Raw genomic sequence first — 22,200 nt, forward strand, 5'->3', positions numbered from 1 at the left:
CAAAGTGCGGTCAGTGAGAGCAGCGCGGGGGTGCACGGGCTGGGAGCGCGGCAGCGAGCGCACGATGGCCAGGTAGCGCTCGGAGTTGAGGCAGCCCAGGCAGAAGGCAGAGGTGAACATGTTGAACAGCACCAGGCAGCTGCTGAGCTTGCACAGCGCCGAGCCGAAGGGCCAGGGGAAGCGCAGCATGGTGTAGGCGGCCCACAGCGGCAGGGTCATCACGAAGGCCAGGTTGGCGATGTAGGTGTCGGCGGAGCGGCGCTTGGCACATGGGCTCTGCCACACAGTGAAGATCACCAGCCCGTTGCCCGACAGCCGCAGCATGAAGACCAGCATGTAGAGCATGGGCAGCAGCGAGAAGGACACCTCCCAGTCCGCCGGCCACTCGCACTGCGTGCCCGGCCCACTCTCGTTCGCCTCCCCATAGTAATAGTAGGGCTTGCCGCCCAGCGGATCTGCAGCTGCGTCCATGGCTCTGCACTGTGCCCCACTGCCTATAAAGAGGGCTCCTGCTACTGCCCCCCGCCCCCTGCGGTGCGCCCGGAGACCCATCCCTGGCTGCCGCTCTGCCAGCCCAGCCCGCCGGAGGCCGGGCTGTCCCGGGCCAGGGTCCCACCCTCCACACCCCGGTCCAGAATCCCAGCCCCTGACCCAGGCACATCACTTCTCCCCTCTTCCAGAGTACCCACATCCCCATCCCCTGCCTCCCAGTACAGAGCAAAGCTTGAAGAGAAACAGAAAGGGAACAAGGAGAGCTCCTGTTTGCTTGGGTTGGGGGGCAAGTGGAATTGCTCCAGATCCCACAGGGGGAGCCAAAACCGAAAACGAAACAAACAAACAAAATTGCACAGTACAAATGTGTAAAAGCCCCCCCCAAAAAGGGGGGGGGGGAGGGTTGGCCAAACATTTTTTTTTTTGCTTGGGGTGGCAAAAAACCTAGAGCTGGCCCTGCATAGAACATAAATCTCTCCATATCTTTAATTCTTTTCACTTAGTTATATTCATCATATGCAAGAAACATAATGCAGAGATACCAAACTTGATGCACTCAATATGGCAGAGTTGCATGATCCATTTACACTAGACAAAAATATACACCATAATGGGGAGATTTTTTAGGTAGTCTTTCCTTGGGGTAAAGAAAAAGCTTGCATATTAGGAAAGAAAAAAAAAGTTTGTGTATTAGTAAAGAAGAATTTAAAAAAGATATAACAACACTAACAATCGTTCTTATTAGCTACTGCCAAAGATATATTGCAGAACTGAGTGACTGACTGATGCTCCTATACAGTATTTGGCTCTTTTTAAAAGCAATATTTACCTGTGGATAGCAGGGAGATGTACTACTGTAGCACTACTGGTGGCAGCAACAGTGGGACGTCTAGAGGGTGGGAAAAGTAGTGTAGACAATTCCATAGGAGGTTGAATGAAGAGGGGGGGATGTGCTATCTCCAACCCAATGTTGTATCATGGATCAAGGGGGATGTGGTCTCTAGACCACATGTGAAGGGTGAAAACAAAGTGAGAGTGAGTGTGTGGTCTGTAGTGGGAACATAGACTGAAAGAAAATTAAGTCTTTGGCCTATATGCTGGTGGATGTTTCTCTTACCAATGTGCAGAAAGTGGGTGGGGGATAGTGGTCGTCTCTGGCTATATTAAAAATGCAGATGAGGCGAAATGAGCAAGGTAAACCTGCTAGCCTGTAAATGGAATCTGGGGCAGATTTAAGGTAGTGGTGGCAATGATTGGAAGCGTAACTGTGAATTTCTGTTTTTTCCAGAACATGGGTTATCTAAAAACTATAATTATTAATGCCTGTTAACGTATAGTTGTTTTAAAGGTTTAGAATACACAGCATTTAACTCAGTCTAAAGAATAGTTTCAGAGTAGCAGCCGTGTTAGTCTGTATCCGCAAAAAGAAGAACAGGAGGACTTGTGGCACCTTAGAGACTAACAAATTTATTAGAGCATAAGCTTTCGTGGACTACAGCCCACTTATGCATCCGAAGAAGTGGGCTGTAGTCCACGAAAGCTTATGCTCTAATAAATTTGTTAGTCTCTAAGGTGCCACAAGTCCTCCTGTTCTTCTTTTAGTCTAAAGAATGTTTATTGACTGGGGTTTTCCCTAACTTTCATTAAAATGGAAAAAAAATACTTTTTTGGGGGTAAAACGATGATCATATCCCAGCTCAGATCTTCCCAAGCCCCCTCAGCTCCTTCCAGCCTAACTCCCACACAACACTTTTCAGACTCAGAATACTCATCCCTGGGGGTCAGGGCCCTTTTCCCTCCTACCCTTTTCAAACAGTGACAAGAGAGCACTTTTTCAAAGTTTTATAACTTGGAACAAGCTTGTCTGATTAACCTTCATCTTTTTTTCAAAGAATTTTCCTTTGGGGAGGACCTACACATAAGAAACTGTGTTTGGAAAAAGCATTTTTCAGAAAGTTAGACGGGTGGGGCAAATTCACACTTATAATGGAAACTTTAAAACCCTTAGCTATGGAGTCACTATTGTAAATGCATACACATGTATGTATAGACATGGATATAGACACAGACTCTGAACTTACACTATAGGTGTAAACCTTTATAAACAGGAATATTATAAATACAGGACATGCCAGAGATAAGAATGTGATTAGAAATTTCCACTTATAGTCCTGTTAACTTGGATGTATATTGCAGTTGATTGGGGGTGGGGGGGAGCTGGCTTCCTGTTTTGTTCATTACTTTAAAACTTGCTTAAGTTATAGCTTGGCAAATCTGTCTGGTTGGAGAAGTGTTGAATACCATACAGAGATGCCTAGTTTGGGCTATATTGGATGGAAGGATGTTGGAGGTAAGGGAGTGGAGGTGATGAGTGGTGGAAGGGAGAGGCTGTGGGGAAACTCTACCAAATGTGTTAGTGTACGTATGCTGTATAGTTAGATGCAAGAGTGGATAATGATAGCAATGGAAGGAGGTGCAGCAAAAGTGGGTCTCCATTAATAAGGTAGGGAATAAGGTTAAGGAGTTTAAGGCAGTGGTCTGAAAGGAAAATCTAGAAGGAGTCAGATTTCAGTGTTGGAGCACTCATTGCAATGAGTCACTGAGAGAGCCTGAGAGCTGCCTTTGTTTCACTCGAACGTTGGAGGAGACAACAGACTCCAATTTTTATTAACTTTTTCTTTTCAGAAGTAAAAATTCATGTTCACTGAACATTTTTCCCACTTAAGGTCTTTCAACAAACTTTAAAAAAATGCTCTCAAGGTAAGAATGCTAACTTTTTACTTTTTTCTAGAATTTCTGCCTTTAACTTTTAGTCTTATCTTTTTCTTCTTTTTTTCTCCCTCTTCTTGGCAAATTTGCTCCAGGCATTGCTGGCGGCCCTGGAATTTGCTACTGCTGCACTGGGGTTCATTTCTCCCTGTTGTTTTAGCGGCTCAGGTCATAGAAGGTAAGAAACTCCCCAGATCACTATTTAAGTGAGGCTAAGGGTTTCTTTTGAAATCCACATTCCTAATATGGAAAGTAGTTGTGCATTTCAAATTTCTAATATATTTTCTGACTGCTGTTTTCAGCTTCACTTGGACAGGTTGCTGCTAGTTAAGAGCTATAATTGCCATTTATTCTGGAAGGGTGGGGGGCTAAAATCAATAAATTGGTCCCCAAAAGTAAGAGAGCATATGATGTGCTCTCTCAAGGTTATTTGAGAGTGCAGTAAGAGAAAAAATCACTTCATGTGTTATATGGTGTCTATAAATTACACTTGGATTTACAGAGATGCAGAAGGGTAGTATAGATCTGTCATTCTGGTATTAACAGGAGCAAGTGCTAAGTGTGGTGTGATCTCTAAGGCATTATGTGATGCTGCTTCTGAGTGTTACGAAGTTGTGCTCCAGAATGCCTGAGCACATTGTGCCTTTCAGATCTCTTCAGTTATTTTTTGACTAGCATGCTGAAATGAAAATCCCTGTGAATGAAAATCCCTTTTTCTCTTTCTCTATGTAATGCATGCCTTGTAACATGGTCAATACCAGTCAATACCTTGCAGTTTGTACAGATGATATAACTTTTCAGCATATTTTAAAAGATACTGTATTGATTTAGAAGTTTACATACTATTGAAGAAAAAGCAAATCGAGATTGAAATGTTAGGTTTGCAGCACGGACGATAATCTACTTTAAAAAGAGTTTAGCTCCTTCTTCAACCAGAATTAATTGTGGATCTTAATTATGTAGGCAACACCTAGATTCTATAGTTATGAGAGCATTAAAAAGGTACTGCATAGAAAAATACAGATTGGAGATAGGTTTTGGGGAATATTCAAATCTCTTTCTTTTTTTTTTTTTTTTTTTCCAACGGAGGCATGCCGCCCAATGTGTGGCAATGTCACAGCCAAATCTCCAGCTAGTTATTCCTTTCACTTCACTGGGAGGGATGCCACATGTCAGCAAATGCTAACGGCGAGATTTTTACATATTGGCCAAGTATGTTACGTTACTGGACTACATGTAATTTATGAATGCTACCGTTAGGAACAAGCTATGAGAAAGACGGGCAAACATTACATGTATTTCATTTTCTGTTCGTACAGAGTATGATGCATATACTATTGGGATCAAACTTTCAGCATCATATGAAGATTTAGTTCTCATGTAAAGCTAAATACAGCAATACACTGACTAAAATGTTTATCTTGCATTGGACAGTCAGATGAAGACCTATAGTACAGAAAAACACAAGTAGAAACCCACATGTGGTCATAACTGTATGGGTCATACATTGATAACACTTAGAATAAACATGAAGCTCTTGCAAGAGATAGATCTAGCACAACAGACCTGCTACCAGAGACAGAGCAGTCAATGATATCAATTACATTCAGTAAGATGTTGATTGTCTTCACCTACAACTGACTTGAATGTGAGTTCGGAGTGCTCAGCACCTTGGAGGATTGAGCCCATAGATCTTTGACTGGTTATCTCAATTTTTGCATAGATATTTTTGTACAAAACAGTAGGCTGATATATAACAGTAGTTCAGCAAAGTGGAAACTGCTCTCCCATTAATGTGTAGAGGATTTTTGCAGGTAATTCAGTAATTATCCAGATAAATGCACATCTTCCCATGTGTGATTTTACCGCTTGTTTCTGAAAGGAGATTAGAGTTCTGTCAATTTTTAAGCTTTCTTACTAGCTGCTACTGCTGATGTCATACCCGTGGTCAGTCAACCCAAAAAATATATTGGCCTGACTTTTGTTCTCTTTAATGTTTCCATTTCCTAAACACTAATAAACTCTAAGCAGGCTATGTCTACAAGTCTCTTTCAGCATTATTGATTTCCAGGTTTCTCCTAGCCTTTGATTATCTGGGTATTGCCTCCTACTGCTACTTGGCTTCTCCTCTCTCTCTCTCCCCCGCACCAGGCAGCCGTGGCTTACAGCCACAATTTGGCCCTGTCTCAAGTACTTTATTTTACAAGCTGCTGTGTTATATCTTATTTCTTAGTGGTGCTTTGTCACATTGTAGCTGTAAATGTGTATCTTTTCTTTGCTAGAAATTACTCTGTATAAAGTGATTCTTCCCAAGGAGACGAAGAAAGGTAAAGCTTGGACATATTGGCATTGCCTGCCTATCTATTGGAGGACACTAAACTTTGGAATCAGTAATGTAGAGCCCAGTGCAATGGGGCTACCTGTGGTGGTGGTGGGCGGGCGCGGGGGGGGGGGGGGGAAGATGCTACTCCGACTGAGTAAGGGTGACAGAATAAGCCCCATACAACTATTCTTGTTAATCAGGGAAGATTTAGTAGGTTGTGACAGTCTCCACATATTGTAAGCAAGATGTGAAGCATCGTTTGGTGGCATCAGGAGGATAAATATGTCATCCTTCCATGATACTAGTAATTGGTCAGTCCTGGTACTTGTCCAGCCAGATTGTGCCTGGACCTCATGCAGATACACAGGGGAAATTGGGGAAGGTGTAAGTTGCCTTCCCCATTTGCATGATCCATGGAAGGGCCAAGTAAAGTTGCAGCCTCTGGCCCAGATCCACAAAAAGACTTAAGATCCCAATCTCCCACATTAGGTGCATTAAAAATGTAGGTGTCACTGAGCCTCAAAACCCTCATTTGGCTGCCTTCTAACTCTACGTGCCTAGAATCACTCAGTGCCAATATTTTTTGCTGTAGAAGTCCCCTAGATGCTTGTTTCTGCCTCCAAGCATGCACAGTGCTGCCTTAGACAGGAGTCCTGCTGCCTAACTCACACCAAAGCCCCAGTGTGGCCTTCAAACCAGGTACAGATTGGCATTCTCCCAGCTATCTCCTCAGCAGGGCCCAATCCAGTAGGCATGCTTTGAGCATGCCTAACTCCACACAAAATCATTGGAGGACAGCAGCAACCTCCCATATAGCCTTTATCCCTGTGTACTCATCCCCCATATGAGACCCCCAGTTTATACCCCACCCCCCAATAAGAAGAAGGGATTTGAACAGGGGTCTCTCACCTCTCCGGTGAGTGGCCTAACCACTGAGCTATGGATAGTCTGATGTGGGTGCTCTGTCTCTGCAGCTGAAGTTGTTCCACTGTGTATAGATAATTAAATATGCAATGGGCCAAAGAGACAGAGTGAGAATGACACTATAGTCCAGTTGTCTTAGGGCACCTGTCAGGTGACCGGGACAGGGGCAGTCTAGCCTGGTGGTCAGAGCAGTCGTCGGGCACTAAGGACTAAGGTCAGAGCTGGACTCAGTAGTCAAAAGCTGGAGCCAAAGGTTAGACCGGAGGGCAGGAACTGGATACCAGAGTCAAGAGCCAGACTAGAGTCTGTAGTCAGAAGAAGCCAGAGCCAAAGTTTGAGCTGGAGGTCAGGAACTGGGTCGAGCAGTGTATCAGGCAAGGCGGAGTTCAAGGCAGGTGCAAGATAGAGGCAAGGCTGGGGGCAAAGCAGGAGCAGCAGGACCAAGGTAACAGAGGAGCAGTCACAGTGGTGGGTATGAGCACTGAGGGCCGGCGGAACTGCTGCTGCTGGCCTCTGGAGCCACTCAGGTGGTGTGGCTATCAGGCAGCCTGCTTGCAGGCCAGCTGTACTGATGAGGTTGCCTGGAGACTAGCTCTGCTCCAGAACCTGGTTCCTAGTAGCACCTCACTTGAGAGGTGGGAAACTCAAGTTCAAATCCCTGCTCATCAGATAGAGGGTGGAACTGAACCAGGATCTCTGAATGCGCAGGTGAGTTCCCCTACCACTGGGTGAAAGATAATAAGGGAAGTGGCCACCCCCTGACCGTTTTGTGTGGAGTTAGGTGTTCACTGGCACCGTTCTTGCAAGAAACAGCACAGATACCTGGCTCCAGGAATGGGGTTCCCAGCTGTGGATTCCAGGCTCTGGGTTCCAAGCAGAGTTAGGCTCTTCTCTCCAGCCTGGACCTAGGTGCCTAATCATAGTGAGGGATGGGGCTTAGGACACTTCCCTCTATTTGGCACCTGCTATTGGCTAGCTTAGGTGGCTCCTTGCCTAGCATCCTGGCTTTTTTAGCTCCATTCTCAGGCACCTATCTCTCTCCATTAATTATACAGAGCGCCTAGGCATCTAACCCAGGCTTCGTAGATTCCACTGGGTGGCTAGGCGCCTAAAATTTAGGCACTGCAATGCCATTGTGGATTTGTGTCTCTGTACTTTGGGGACTGCAGGAATGATTCCCCACCATGCTCCGTCCATATGCCCCTGGAGGCTTATGTTACCTCAAAGGGGGTGGAAAGAAGGTGGGGCCATGCCAGAGAGGGGGTGTATGCTATACCCCATAAAAGGGTATAGCAGTGAGTATGCAGCCTGTGTATGCCCAGGAATTCCAGGAAGTATTTGGCCTGCTAAGCCAGAAAGCCTGCAGTGTTTTTCCTGACATGGTGGCCTGTATCCCCTCATTGTGGACTCTGCTTAAATGGCATAATCAAGTCCCTAATGATCAAGTGACTGTTTTTAACACAACAGCAAATCCAACTGCTCTGTTTTGTTGTCCAGCCAAAATACAGAATTAGTCGCAGTTATATACATTGCATTTCACAATTGCACGTTTTTCCATGTGACACTTTGCCTTATTTTAAGTTAGCTACTAGAGCATGTGGTTATAATACCTCCAGAGCCCTTTTCATTGTTCCAGGAGCTAAGGGTCAGTCAAAAGTGTTTTTTGAGGGGTAGCGTAGATCGTTTCCACTGGATCATAACACAGAGTGCATGCGAGGCAGCTAAGTGTCTGATTAAACTTGGGATATTTGGCAGCTCGTTAAATAGATTAAATTGTTCACAAATTCATGGGAGAAAACCTCACCTCCAGTGAATGATTTATCTGGGGCTAGATTGTGCCACACAGACAAAGCCCCGATGCTCGGTGGCACGCTGAAACTTCCTTTCACCCCCTTCTGCATCACTCTGCTTGTTGGTACACAGGTGGGGCAACCGTGGCCCTTCCCTCGCTTTGCCCTCTGCCAGGTGATATGCCCCCACGAGGGAGCAGAGTGGGAGAAATCCTTGCACTCCCCAGAATGGGCTCATAAGGGGTGAGAAGATCCTTAGCCCTTTCCACTGCACCCTCCCACTGCACACCCTCAAAAGGGGCAGGCAGAATCTGGCCATTGAATGTCATCAGACCTGTTAGGGAGCTGGTCAAATTGTGGAAACCTTTGTAATTACAATAGACGAAATTTGCATCAAATAGTACCTTATTCTGTTTGTTTGTAGAGAGACGAGTCAGAGCCTATTAAGGGGAAGTGATGGAGCTGATTTACTTACATCAGTGATTGTCATTTGAACTATTTAGGTGCACATTGTTAGAATTTCTTCCTCTAGTCGTGACACTGCCTCATGTTTGGCCATTTAAGAATTAAGTCCTCTACCTTGTGTTTGACGTCCGTGCAGGGCATTGGTTACTAAAGGCCTCATTGTGCAAGGTGCTGAGCACTTTCCACTGCTCTGAAAGTCAATGGGAGTTGAGGGTGCCCGGCATTCTCCAGGACTGTGATGTATTCCCAATTGTGGCATCAGATTTGGAATTGTAGAGTGTGAGTGCTGAAGCAGAGCCGGGGTAAAACTTGGAACAGTGGCAGCCTCTTTGAGGATCATCTTGCTCTCATTTCCTCAAAAAGTCCCATTCATTCTTCTAGATTTCAAAATATCTCAACGCTTATTAGTGTGGGGTGTAGTACTTGACGGCCAGAGCAACACTGTTTCATACTTTGTTCCGAAAGAAAGTAGGCTTATTTAAATTGTTTGATGTGACTTGCAAATGTGGAACCATATACTGTATCTAAATATTTTAGGTCTGAGACCTCTTACTTTTAAAGAGCTTTAAAGCTCTCCCATCAACATCTGGGTTTTATTATTAGCAAAGCTACCCAGCGCCGGCCTACTGTAAATAATATGCTCAGCAACAGTTCACAGAAAGTAAATATTTGTCTTTTGCCTTGAATCTGTGTGTACAGAATGGCTGACATTAGGTTGTTGACATAAACTTTGTGCTAGGGACCCCTTGGTTCTAATGAAACCATTCCAAATTATTGACTCGCGTTGACTATTGGCCACCTTGCTGGAATTCAGATATGTAGGCGGATTTGTATTTCTACTCACAATGTACCAGTGCAGTGGGTGTAGAAAAGAATGCACGTAAGTAGTAATTATATATGTGTGAAACAGGCTCATTATCCACCACTATGGTATGGCAGTGTTGACAGGAATGCTCTGTTCTTTTCAATTCTGTTCCAAGAAAGGAAACAACTTCTACAGTCAAGCTCCACTGTACAGAGCACAGTGTTTCACAGATAATGTAGATGCCTCTAATCTTGTTCCAGCTCCAAAGTGAACATTTGGACATTGTCAAATTGCACTGCAGTCTACATTAAACAAGCCACTTCATATCTTTAAACTGTGTCTTCGGGGTGTTAGCAGCTGTGCAAGTTGTTAATATGCAGTCTGTCCTGGTGTCATGGCTGTTTAAAATGCCTTCATTATCAAAACAGAGCCAGTTTACTTAGAGAAAATTGATGAGGGTAATCTGTATAAATAGTTGAAGGATCTGGTAACACCTATGGAACAAATTTGCTACCTCAGACTTGTCCTATCATTTGCTGTTCTAAATGGATTAGTGTACCCGGTGCTGAATTTTGTCCTAGCTCTTCAGGACAATAACTGGCATATTTGGTAACTTGCTCAGCTGAGCAGCTAAAGGTTCCCAAGGCCTCTTGAGGGGAAACAAGTAGGGGTGCAAGTGTGTATAATTAGTATAGTGGCTATGTTCATTTCCACTCGTCTCCACAGTTACCAGAATGGATACGCTTCGGATGGAAAGTCATTTTAATGTTCCAAGCTAAACTTCATGATTTTGTAAGTGATATCTTTATATGTATGCCACTAATTATGCTTCAGTGAGTTGCTGTGCTGCATTTGCTGTGGCAGAATAGATTGAAATCTTCATTGCAATGGACTGGCTCAGCTGCAGGCACTGCAACACAGGAAATGTCATTTAAGCAGCCTGAGTGGTACAACATCCTTTGAGTGTTTATGTACATGTGCATCTGCTCATGCACTCACGAGTTTGTCAGGGCTTTACGCTGAAGCTAGGGTTCCATTCTGAGGAGGAGATCCTCTGCAAGAAATACCTCCTGTATGCAAGCACTGACACTTTTACACCACATACCAAATTACAACTCCCCATTGCTCCTACCATGGATAAATTGATAGAAACATGCCTGTTATGGGGGAAAGGGAAGTATAGGCAAAGGAGTTGCAAGAAGTATGAATTTGGCCCACTGTATTGCAGTGCTCTTCTGGCAAAACCAGAGGATCAATTGAGGAACCAGAATTCATACATGAGAAATGCACTGCCACGGGCACTGTGTGCAAAGAAGGTAACACAATGGCACAAGGGGGCATGGGATCAGGAATCGTCTGTAAATCACAAATGAGGCCAAAACAGAAACTTCGGATTTGCTTCATGCAGTGACCAACCATTTGAAAGGATTGAATCCCATGTTGTCAATAATATGGTCTGGCATGAGGCACAAAAACAAAGACTTTGTATACATTCGTTCTGCCTGGGATTAATGCAAAATAAGAGAGTGACACTGGCAGACTAGGTACCAGCTCATGCCAAAGCCCCAGGCCTCACTGAACACTTACAAATGCATAGCTGGAAGAAGAGCTCTGTGTGGCTCGAAAGCTTCTCTCTCTCTCTCTCCAGCAGAAGTTGGTCCAATAAAAAATATTACCTCACCCACTTTGTCTCTCTAATATCCTGGGTCTGACACAGCTACAGTTACACTGCACATATGTGGCAGCCAGGCCAATTCCCTTGTGTATTACTATAGATCAAAGTGATAGCTAAATGTATGAGTGTATTTGGTGTTTAAACTTCATGCAAACTAATGGGATGCTGCATGCATTGTTTTCACTTATCTGTATCCTGTTATAATGTAATTGCAAACATTTAATGAGTGCAGGGGACTGGACTAGATGACCTCTCGAGGTCCCTTCCAGTTCTATGATTTACATTGTATATACCCTGTTACTAAATAACCCATCAAATAAGAAAGAAGTCAGAATTTTAACAGGAAAGTGCTAATTCTTGCACATTTCAAAGCAAGAGGGCATTGTGTGTGATGATTGGAGATGAAAGTCTCTAAATGCATTCCTTTCTCTCCATCCTCAAAGAAAGAGCCCATGTGAGTAGTGACACTGTCAATTTGTTTCTTTGTGAGGAAAAAGAAGCTAGAAGTATGGATGCAAAGAAAAATTCTTCATCTCTGGACTGTGTGGATTTAACAGAATAACTGAATGAGAAGACTGAGATCCCCAGAGTTTTTCTGGGTAAGCCCTGAGAGACACTTGGGAAACTGGCAGAACACTACATCTCTGATACCATTTGGAATTATAGACTGTGACTCACCAGTATATATAATTTTACCTGCTTTAACCTCTCAATAACTCTCATTCCCTTTTTGTTAGCTAATAAACCTTTAGTTAGTTCACTATAGAACTGGCTACCAGTGTTGTCTTTGGTGTGAGATCTAGGATGCAAATCAACCTAGGTGAGTGACTGATCTCTTGGGACTGGGTGTAACCTGGAATATTTTGTGATTTTTGGTATAAGTGACCATTTATCACATAGCCCAGCTTGCCTGGGTGACAAGATAGACCGGAGTGTCTAAGGGGTCTGTCCATGATTCCATTATAAGACTATTGCAGTACTTGGGGAGTTCACATGTCGTATGGGGCTGGTGAAATCTAATTATAGAACATACCATCAGTTTGGGGTGTCTGCCCTGCTTTTGACAGTTTGCCCTGAGGTTGGTATTCATGGTTGTGAGTCACTCTGGATAGTGTGACAAAGAGTACCTGAATTAACACAATGAGAAACATATTGCAGCCATCCTAATCCATAAGCTTGAACAAGTGGGACAGTCTAAGTGACTGGCTAGAAAAGGGAGTTGCCAAAAATGCATTGGGTTTGGCACAGGTAATTGCAGAGATCCTTCACCTCTGTTGTGCTCTCTGAGCATATTTAATTGAGTAGTTCTGAGGTCTTCAGTCTATTGGCAAGAGAGTAGCTGAGGCTTAATCAGGACACACAGATGAAGACAGACAGACACCGAGATGGATTTAAATGGCAGGTTGCACCTTTGTTAATTTAACACTGAGGACTGGCGCTATAGGCCCAATCCATCTCTCACATACCAGCCATTCAGCTGTGTGGGGCTACATGGGCTCCCACCATATAACCAATACCTCAGGATAGACTTTCCTCAGGCTACCCCAAGGACTCAGCTCACTTCTGAATCCTCTTGGCCTCCCACCCCACAAGGGGAGGGCGGGTAGAGGGTGCTAAGGGAGTACCTTAGTCTGCAAAGTCTTCCGATCTCAACTTCTTACAGGAACAGGGTCCACCAATGAAATCTTGGGTCTCATTTATATCTGGGAGCTGGGCCTTTTTGGCCTTTATCTGCACTGGATTCTTGCTGCAAGTTGCAACACAATGAACTAACGTTCCTGTATATTTCTAATATTACATTTCCAAGCCGTGCCCCTTTCAACTTCACTGTGCCTCCACAATGCTGTGTGGAAGGTGAGAAAACCCACCAGATCTCTGCCAGTTGGGTCTAGTGGGAAAAATTCCTTCCAGACCTCCAAACAGGCAATCAGTCAGACCCACAGCGCCCTGAAAAAACCCAGCTCATACACTACAACTACAAGGAGGAGTGGGCAGGAGAGCTAAAGAGGATAGGAGGTCCCTACAGCCTGGGAAAAGGTTTAAATTAATGGGAGAGTGGAACATGGGGGCCAATCAATCCTTGTTCGCTCCCAGCTGGCCAATGGGAGGCAGAGAGCCAGAGAAGGAGAGGCCCAGGCTGGGCATCTTCAGGCAGGCAATCTCCCTCTCTCCTCCTCACCTCTGGGCAGCTGTCCAACTCCGCCCCCCTCCCAGCCCTACCCTGCCCCGTAAAGCAAGGAAGCATTCTTCACCTTGTGAGCACTAAGGAGCAGGAATGAGTGGGCTTTTGAGTGAGGATCATGCTAAACACAATGGCAGCCAGAGAAGCCCACATAGACTCCACCACAGAAACGGAATTTTAGTGAGGCTAGAACCCTTGGAAATTCCAGAGAGAGAGGCACTTTTCCCATCTTGTTATAATTCTGTGGTATGGTCAATTCTACCTAGAATATAGTCAGCTTGGATAAAAATACCTCAGCAGGTCCAAAATCCTTTCTCTAGGAAATGAGTCATGTTTGCACTTTATTTATTCTTTTTTGTTTATTTTCTTGCAGCATAAAACATTTTAATACAACTTTTCCAGTGTTCTTGGCAGAGTTCACAGGAAGACCTTTATCTTGTGAGCTTTTTCCAGCTGCATAAGAACAAAAAAAAGTCAGTCCCTGGTCATGCATTACTCTAATCCAGGCTACTTAATACCAAGTTGGGTTTTGGTCCCTGGTGCAGTAGTTACTAAAATGTGTATTGGCACACAATTGTAAAGATACTGTAACACCGCCAAAGACTCCTCCAATAGACATTGATGCCTGTTGATTTACGAGCATGCTAATGTATGGTTTAAAGTTGCGTCTTTTCTCATATTAGTGTATACATCTCCATGAGATTTAAAAACTTGTCTAATTAAAACATTGGCACACATGGCTTTAAAAAAGAGAGTTCTAATCTCTGTAGTCTGTATGTTCAGAGCCCAGATCCTCAACAGTATGATTTCAATGGGGTTTAGGTGCCTAAATACTTTTATGGATCTGGGCCAGGATGACTATTCAAGATTTATTTATTTATTTTAATTCAAAGCAGCATACCTCTTCCTGCCAGAAACATTCTGGAAGCAAAATATTCATGTTTTGATTCAATTTACATAGTGAGGCTTTACTTTTTATATCTAGCTCCATAGCTATAACATAGAAAAAGTACGACAAAATAACTCACTTAAACTCTGACTCACATTCAATGGAACTTCAGCAAATGCACAGTTAAAGGATTTGTTTTCTCCACCCACTGTTTGCAACATTAGTATTGCCAAATGCTTGTACTAGTTTTCTTCAGCTCTCCAGGCTCGTCAAGTATACTATGGAGGACTGAGCAGGGGACACAAGTTCCTGCCAAGTGCTCCAGGGCCTGTAGGCTTTTAAGATATATTCAGTAATGCTAAATTCTGACCATTTCCGAGAGGATTCTTATAAAGTACTCAATCCTTTAATGTGAAAGCAGGGAAAACAGACTCAGTAATGGACAAGCACTGAGCAAGTGCATATTTGTGACTCAAAAATCAATCTTTGGCCTATTAGAGCAATTGACAGAATTCCTTAAAGTGAAATCAGGTTAAGTGTTTTAAAAATACTTAAGCAAATTTTATTTTAAAAATTATTCATTCCTTGCAAGTGCTCTAGTGATCCTTGTCCACTGGCTGTGTTTGTTGGTCTGGAATAGTCACTGATTTCTTAAGAGGGAATCAACAAACAGTAATCATCCTTAGAGAACTTAATCACAGAGGGCCATGTTATGCAGTATGTATAAAACCACACAGAATATCTGGAAGCAGGAAACTCCATGAGTTGAAACATAGAGACTTTCCTTCAGATTCTCCTGTCAGGAAGTGCTCTCCTTAATCCTCTTGCAGAGTTAGGGTGACCAAATCATCCAAGTCAAATATCGGGACGCGGGGGGAGGGGTGGAGGGTGACGCCGGGGGGGGGGGGTGGCGGGGTGGCGGGGCAAAAAAAAAAAAAACCCACCCTTCCTCCACAAGCGCTGGAGGGAGGCCCGGGAGACGCAGGGGAAGCGCGGGGCCAGGGTGAGTAAGAGTCCGGCCTGGCCCCGAGCAGGCAGGACTCAGTTGGGTGGTAGGGAGAGGAGGGGAGCGGCCCGCGGTGCCAGGCGGCGGCTGTTCTCCCCCCCGGGCAGCAGGACTTGGGAGCAGCCGCTGCTGCAGCTCCCACTGCCGCGGGGGGAGGAAGCGGCCGATGGCCAAGCTCGGCGGCTGCGGCTCTGGCGCCCGGGCCCGAACCCCCCGAGCCGGGGCCTGCTGTGGGGACCCAGCAGCGCGCACGCTGCGCGCGCCCAGCCCCTGGCCAGTCGTGTCTGGGCTGCTGCCCAGCTGGTGCTATCCCGCGGCGGCCCCGGAGTGGGGGCAGCAGGCCCCAGCCCCCCCGTCCTGCTCGGGTCCCGCAGGGGAATGAATGGGGCTGGGCTGCCGATGATGATAAATATGAGACTGCAGATGATAAATATGAGACTGCACTCACTGCATTAAAGAACTTTTTTGTGCCAAAAGTGAATGTAGTAGCTAATCGCTATAGATTTTGCCAGCATGAGCAGAAACCAGGGGAGACTATAATGCAGTATATGGCTTCCCTGAGGAGTCTGATTGTAACTTGTGACATTGGGAATATGGCAGATGAGATGATTAGAGACCAGCTCATTGAGAAAACAACGTTTCATGTAAGAGAACGCTTACTTCTAGAACCACAACTTTACACTAGAAAAAGCAATAACCATTGCTACTCAGATTGAGTCAGCTACAGCTGAAGCCAAAATAATGAGCCAAGGTACAGGAGGCCCAGTCCAGGCTGTGACTCCTTTGCAGAAAAGTTCATTATCACTGCAGACAAACAATTGCAAAAGGAAAACTAATGAAAAGCCACTAAATCAGCAAATGCAAAATACAGTAAAAGCATGCTTTCGCTGTGGATCCCCACAACATCTTGCAAGCTACACAGGATGTCCAGCAAAACTAGCTCAGTGCAATCATTGCAAAAAGATTGGGCATTTTGCTAAAGCATGTCGCAGTAGCCAGTTCAGTCAACAGGTGCATGCAGTTACAATACCAGATGTTACTGTGCTGAGTGTAGACAAAATCACTACTGCACATATTCCAGAACAGATAAAGTGCACTGTAAATGTTTCTGCCATACCCTCGGGCAAATCACACTCTATTCAGCTAATGTTGGACACTGGCTCAGCAGTATATATACTACCTGATTCCATCTATTTGCATTACTTTAAAGATGTGCCTCTTACTGAACCCAAACTTCACTTGGTATGCTATTTGAAAAACCATATTCCAGTACATGGCTGCCTGCCAGCAATAGTTACTTTTGGTGATCGCTGTGTAACTGCGGAATTCTACATTGTTCACAAAGGCACTCCTATCCTTGGCAGAGATTTATTAGCTGCTTTAAATCTCAGGGTAGTTAATGGACGAATTGATCTTCCTCAGCAAAGCACTCTTGCGGTACACACACCAGTTTCAGCTGGGACCCGCTCCAGGTTGAGGAGAAACTCGGCTGTGCTTATGGGTTTCTGCATAAAGTTAAAATGCGGAATAATGTGTTGCCTGTTCGACAGAAATTACGGCGCTTGCTATTTTCAGTCAGGGAAGCTGTTTCAGAGGAACTTAGAAAACTTGTTCAAAAGGACATTATTGAAGAGATTAACTTCTCAGAATGGGTTTCACCTATAGTAGTGACGCAGAAGAAGGGTGGAGACATTCGCCTTTGTGTGGACTTAAGGGAGCCAAATAAAGCTATTGTGATTGACAGCCATCCTCTTCCTCACATAGAGGAAGTATTTGCAGAATTCCGTGGAGCAAAGAAGTTTTCTACTCTTGATTTGCAGAGCGCATACCACCAGGTTATGTTGCATGAAGATAGCAGAGACCTCACAGCATTTATTACACATGAGGGACTATTTTGTTTTAAACGTGTTCCATACGGTCTCACATCAGCCCCAAGTGTCTTTCAAAAAATGATGTCATTAATTCTGAAGAATCAACATGGAGTTCAGTGCTATTTGGATGATATTATCGTGTTTGGAAATACTACTGAGGAGCATGACAATAATTGCAGTCTGTACTAAACTGCATCAGCAAAGCAGGCCTCAAGCTCAATAGGTCCAAATGCAAATTTACACAAACTGAACTCTCCTTTCTGGGGCATACAACTTCACAGGCTGGACTAAAACCTGATCCAGATCATATCCTGGCAATTTCAAATGCTCCTCCTCCAACAGATTTGCAAACCTTGCATTCTTTCTTGGGTCTTACCTCCTGGTATGCAAAATTCATTCCCAATTATGCTTCTGTCATTGAACCGTTATGAGAATTACTATGGAGAAGTTCAACCTTAGTGTGGACAACAGATGCACAAGTTAGTTTCGAAAGGATGAAAGACTTGATTGTACATAGTCCAGTACTTGCATTATTCAGTCTCACATTGCCCACAATTGTAACTACTGATGCTTCTGATTATGGACTTGGGGCTGTCCTCACACAACTTCATGAGGAGAATACAGAGAGGACTGTTCCATTTGCTTCAAGGACACTAAGTAATGCTGAGAGAAAATATTCTACAGTTGAAAAAGAAGCACTTGCTTTTGTCTGGGTTACTGAAAAATGGAGAACTTACCTGTGGGGCCGCACGTTCAAGTTGCTCACAGACCACAGCCCTTTGACAATGTTGCTCACCACAAAAGGACTGGGAAGAACAGGATATCATATTGCTAGATGGTCTGCAAGACTACTTTCTTTCAATTATGAACTGGAATATAAGCTTGGAAACCAAAATGTGGTAGCTGATTGCCTTTCTCGCCTGCCTTTGCCTTCACCATATGGTCCACCAGGGGATGAGGATGTAGTAGTTGCGCTTATTACAAGCACTCTTACTGCAGTTACAAGAGAACGATTTCAAGCTGCTTGTTCAGCATGTCCAATTCAACAAAAATTATGGGAATTTCTGACCAAGAGATGGCCCAGTAACTCTAAAAACCTTAACCCAGTTTTGCTGCCTTATTTTAGAGTTCGGGATGAACTTTCTTTGCTCGATGGCTGTGTGCTACGAAGTACACACTGGCTACTTGTGCCAGAAGAATTACAGTCAAAACTCATACACCTGGCACACGATACTCATCAAGGAATTGTCAGAACCAAATAACGACTACGGGATCTGTATTGGTGGCCAGGGATGGACTCTCAAACTGAAGCACTCATAAAATCCTGTGTCACTTGCCAAATGCATGATAAGACAGCAGTGACATGTACCCCTCCATTACAGCCTGTTCCTGAATCTGCCTGGGAAAAAGTGGCGATTGACATTGTAGGACCCTTTGATACTGCTCCACTTGACTGTCATTATGCCATCACTTTAATAGACTATTTCAGCAAATGGCCTGAGGTAGCATTTACATCGCAAATTTCTTCTGCTACAGTAATTAAGTTCCTCTCTTCAGTTTTTGCTGGGAAGGTAACCCCAAAGAACTGGTTTCAGATAATGGTAGTCAATTTACTTCCCTGGAGTTTGAAACTTTTCTAGCAGAGAGGAACTTTTTACACAGGAGGTCGTCCCTATATTACCCTGAAGCCAATGGGGAAATCGAATGATTTAACAGAAGTTTGAAAGAGAGTTTGCAAACAGCTAAACTGGAAGGGCGATTGTGGATACCCTTCACTACCGATTTCTTGCAAGCATACTGGGTTACACGACATGCCACAATGCAAAGATCACCCGCAGAGTTACTTCATGGGAAACAGATGACTACTAAACTGAACATTGCTGGATTGTTAAAGGCACGACCTGATGCCCCACACAAGGATGATGTGAGAAAGACAGTTGAACAGAACCAAGCAAAGTCTAAGGCTTTCACAGACAAACGGCGGGGTGCTAAGGAACCAAAGTTTGAGTGTGGTTCCTTTGTTAGAATACGAAAACCTGGAATCTTATGCAAAGGGGACCATAAACTCACAGCTCCTCTTAAAATCATAGAGAAGAAGGGACCTTACACCTATTGATTTTCTGATGGGCGGGTATGGAATGCTTCTTATCTTGCATCTGCCTATGCACCAAGAGGAGATTATGCCAACACCCAGTCTGCATTGGATGACTTCACTGTAGAACCAACACAACAAGACATTGCACTGGAACCGGGGCTTGAGAGACGGCCTGTCAGACTCAGACGACCACCTGCCTGGACTAAACACTATGTTATGTAGTATCTACAGTGTTTTCAATGTAATATTCCTGCCAACAGTATAGTGTCTTGTTTCATATTTGTTCCTGTGGTTAGAACAACAATGTTTATTTAGGGTTACCATATTTCAGCAAGAAAAAAAGAGGACGGGAGGAGCCCCGCCCTAGCCCCGCCCCTGCCCCTCCCACTTCCCGCCCCCCCAGAACCCCCAACCCTCCCCCCGTTCCTTGTCCCCTGACTGCCCCCTCCTGGGACCCCTGCCCCTAACTGCCCCCCAGGACTCCACTCCCTATCTAAGCCTCCCTGCCTCTTGTCCCCTGACTGCCCCAACCCTTATCCACACCCCCACCCCCAGACAGACCCCTGGGACTCCCACGCCCCATCCAACCACTCCCCACCCCCTGACAGCCCCCCCCAGAACTCCCAACCCATCTAAACCCCTCTGCTCCCTGTCCCCTGACTGCTCCGATCCATCTCCCCACCCCTGCCACCTGACAGCCCCCCCCAGAACTCCCAAACACTCCCCCCCTGCTCCTTGTCCCCTGACTGCCCCCTCCTGGGACCCCTGCTCCTAACTGCCCTCCAGAACCCCACCCCCTACCTAAGACTCCCTGTTCCTTGTCCCCTAACTGCCCCCTCCTAAGACCCCCCCCAACTGCCCCCCAGGACCCTACCCCCTACCTGTACCCTGACTGCCCAAAACTTTCTCCACTCCCCCCAAAAAGCCCCCCCCCCGTTTCTTGACTGCCACCTCCAGAACCTTCCTGCCCCCTGACCTCCTTACCCTGCTGCTCAGAACAGAGTGTTGGGCTCTGTGCAGCCGAGCCGGACACGTGGCTGAGCTCCCCAGCACAACAAAACCCGGTCCCTGGCCCTGCACAACAAAACCCGGTCCCTGGCCCTGCACAGTGCTGCTGGACTGGGCTGCAAGGGAGCTGCCGGCTCAGAATGCAGGGCGGATCCGACTCCTCTACAGCTGCTCCTGAGTCCAGCCCGTGACTTCCCTGCAGCCCTCCCAGCCGCTCGCTCTGCTCTGCCGGGGGAGGGGGGAAATCCCGGACATTGTGAGTGCTTTACAAATTCCCCCCGGACGCTATTTTTAGCACAAAAAGGAGGACATGTCCGGGTAAATCCGGACGAATGGTAACCCTAGTTTATTTTAATTTGGAAGGTTTCTTAAGCGAGAAGGGAATGTGGTGTTTAGATGCTGCATGTGATTATTAGAACTGGGAGCACTGGCTGTTGGGAGTCTGACAAGACAGGAAACAGGAAGGAGTGGGGAGGAATTGAGGAGGCTGGGAGAGTTCCAGAGTGTGCAGCTACAGCTTGGAAAAGAGACTTCCACTGTAAATAAAGTTCTGTTGAAGTTGTTAATACTTTGCTTGGTGGATACAACAATGAGATACTTCAGATTGGTTCATTCTGGCCTTTGAAGATAAGGGCCCTGAATTGTCCCTCAGATCGGTTAGGCAATCAGTGCAGAGTATGGAATATTGGCATTGTATTGCTCCTGTCTATTCATTCCGTGTAGCTGGCAGGCTGACACACATTGGAGCTGCAGGAAATTACCCTGGGGCTTTGTACAGTTAACGCTCCACTGCCTGTTGGCTGGATAGGAAGTACTTCATCGGATTCAGCCATGTAATCACCTTCTTACCAGCAGCTTTATCCTTAGAATTCTCTTTTTTGGGGGGGCAGGTCTGTGAGCACGTGATCCAGCTCATTTTACACCATACCCCTATGCTGCCTTTCAACATACATACACACAGAATGGGAGAATGTACTTGTCAAAACCTGTTGCCCTCTTGATTCAGTTTTACCACATCCTTCCCCTGGAACTGCAGACTCAGACATTGCAGAACTGGCAAGGGATTGGATATCACATGCATTTAGGATGGAACGCCACAGAAAATGAAAACCAACCCCCATAGATCCCAGACCATATACTGGTGTATCAGCTGCCGCCACCCATTCCCCAGCCTCCCATTCCCCAGCCTCCCATTCCCAAAGCATTAGCAATATCGTTCCAGGGTTTTCTGCATTTGGCTTCTCCTCTCCATTCAATTCACTCTTGAGAGGAGCACAGAGCACACAGTGGTAGATAACAGTGCTCAGAGTAGCACTAATTTACAGTCCTATTTTGGCATAGCTTACAGTGAATTGCAAAATACTTATGCTCCAGAAGTAGAACATTTCCCAATTTTTTTGCTTATTTGCCAAGCCAAATATCTGTTTGTGCTCTGCTGGGTAAATTGTGCAGAGGGGCCAGTGGTGCCATGGGGTCACCTGTGGATAGCCTGTTCCCACCACATTTTACGACCATCTTATTCTTGGCACACCAACTAATGTAAGGAGAACAGAACACACTTAGAACTCAGTTTCTTTTTCATTGCTAGCTACCTGTATGTTAATGAAACTCAGGAGGAAAGAACCAGTCAAATTCATCAATAACTCTAAGCAATGCTTCAAACACCCTCATGTGTGGTTGCTATGTTGTGATAGTTTTCTGAAGAGCTGCAATTGTAGTTTGCTCCAAAACTATTCCAGAACTGTGGTTTGTCTAGCTGCTCTGGTGTGACTCATTTCTGGTGATGTCATTCTTATAATTTCAAATGACTGAACCCAGATTCAAAGGAGGTCTTGTTCCACAAATGGAAAGTATCCCCATAAAATTGAAAACAGACTTAGGAAACTTTAAACACCACATGGCTGGA

General features: G+C 45.2%; 1 protein-coding gene across 6 annotated transcripts in view; it reads left to right on the forward strand.

Moving 5' to 3' along the window:
* Nucleotides 1–2,810: 2,810 nt before the first annotated feature.
* COL15A1 (collagen type XV alpha 1 chain) overlaps nucleotides 2,811–22,200 on the forward strand; it is a 290,708-nt gene continuing 271,318 nt past the window's right edge. For 2 of the 6 annotated variants that reach the window (XM_065584076.1, XM_065584079.1), the window contains exons 1-2: nucleotides 2,811–2,842; nucleotides 3,357–3,439. In XM_065584076.1, the coding sequence (XP_065440148.1) occupies nucleotides 2,826–2,842; nucleotides 3,357–3,439 (100 nt within the window). In that variant the 5' untranslated portion in view covers nucleotides 2,811–2,825. Of the gene's footprint in view, nucleotides 2,843–2,910; nucleotides 3,253–3,356; nucleotides 3,440–5,543; nucleotides 5,589–22,200 lie in introns of those variants that run through there. The other 4 variants (XM_065584078.1, XM_042841870.2, XM_065584077.1 and 1 more) reach the window with 4 other exon arrangements.

Source organism: Chrysemys picta, chromosome 2 (assembly GCF_011386835.1).
Source record: "Chrysemys picta bellii isolate R12L10 chromosome 2, ASM1138683v2, whole genome shotgun sequence".
Lineage (NCBI taxonomy): Eukaryota > Metazoa > Chordata > Testudines > Emydidae > Chrysemys > Chrysemys picta.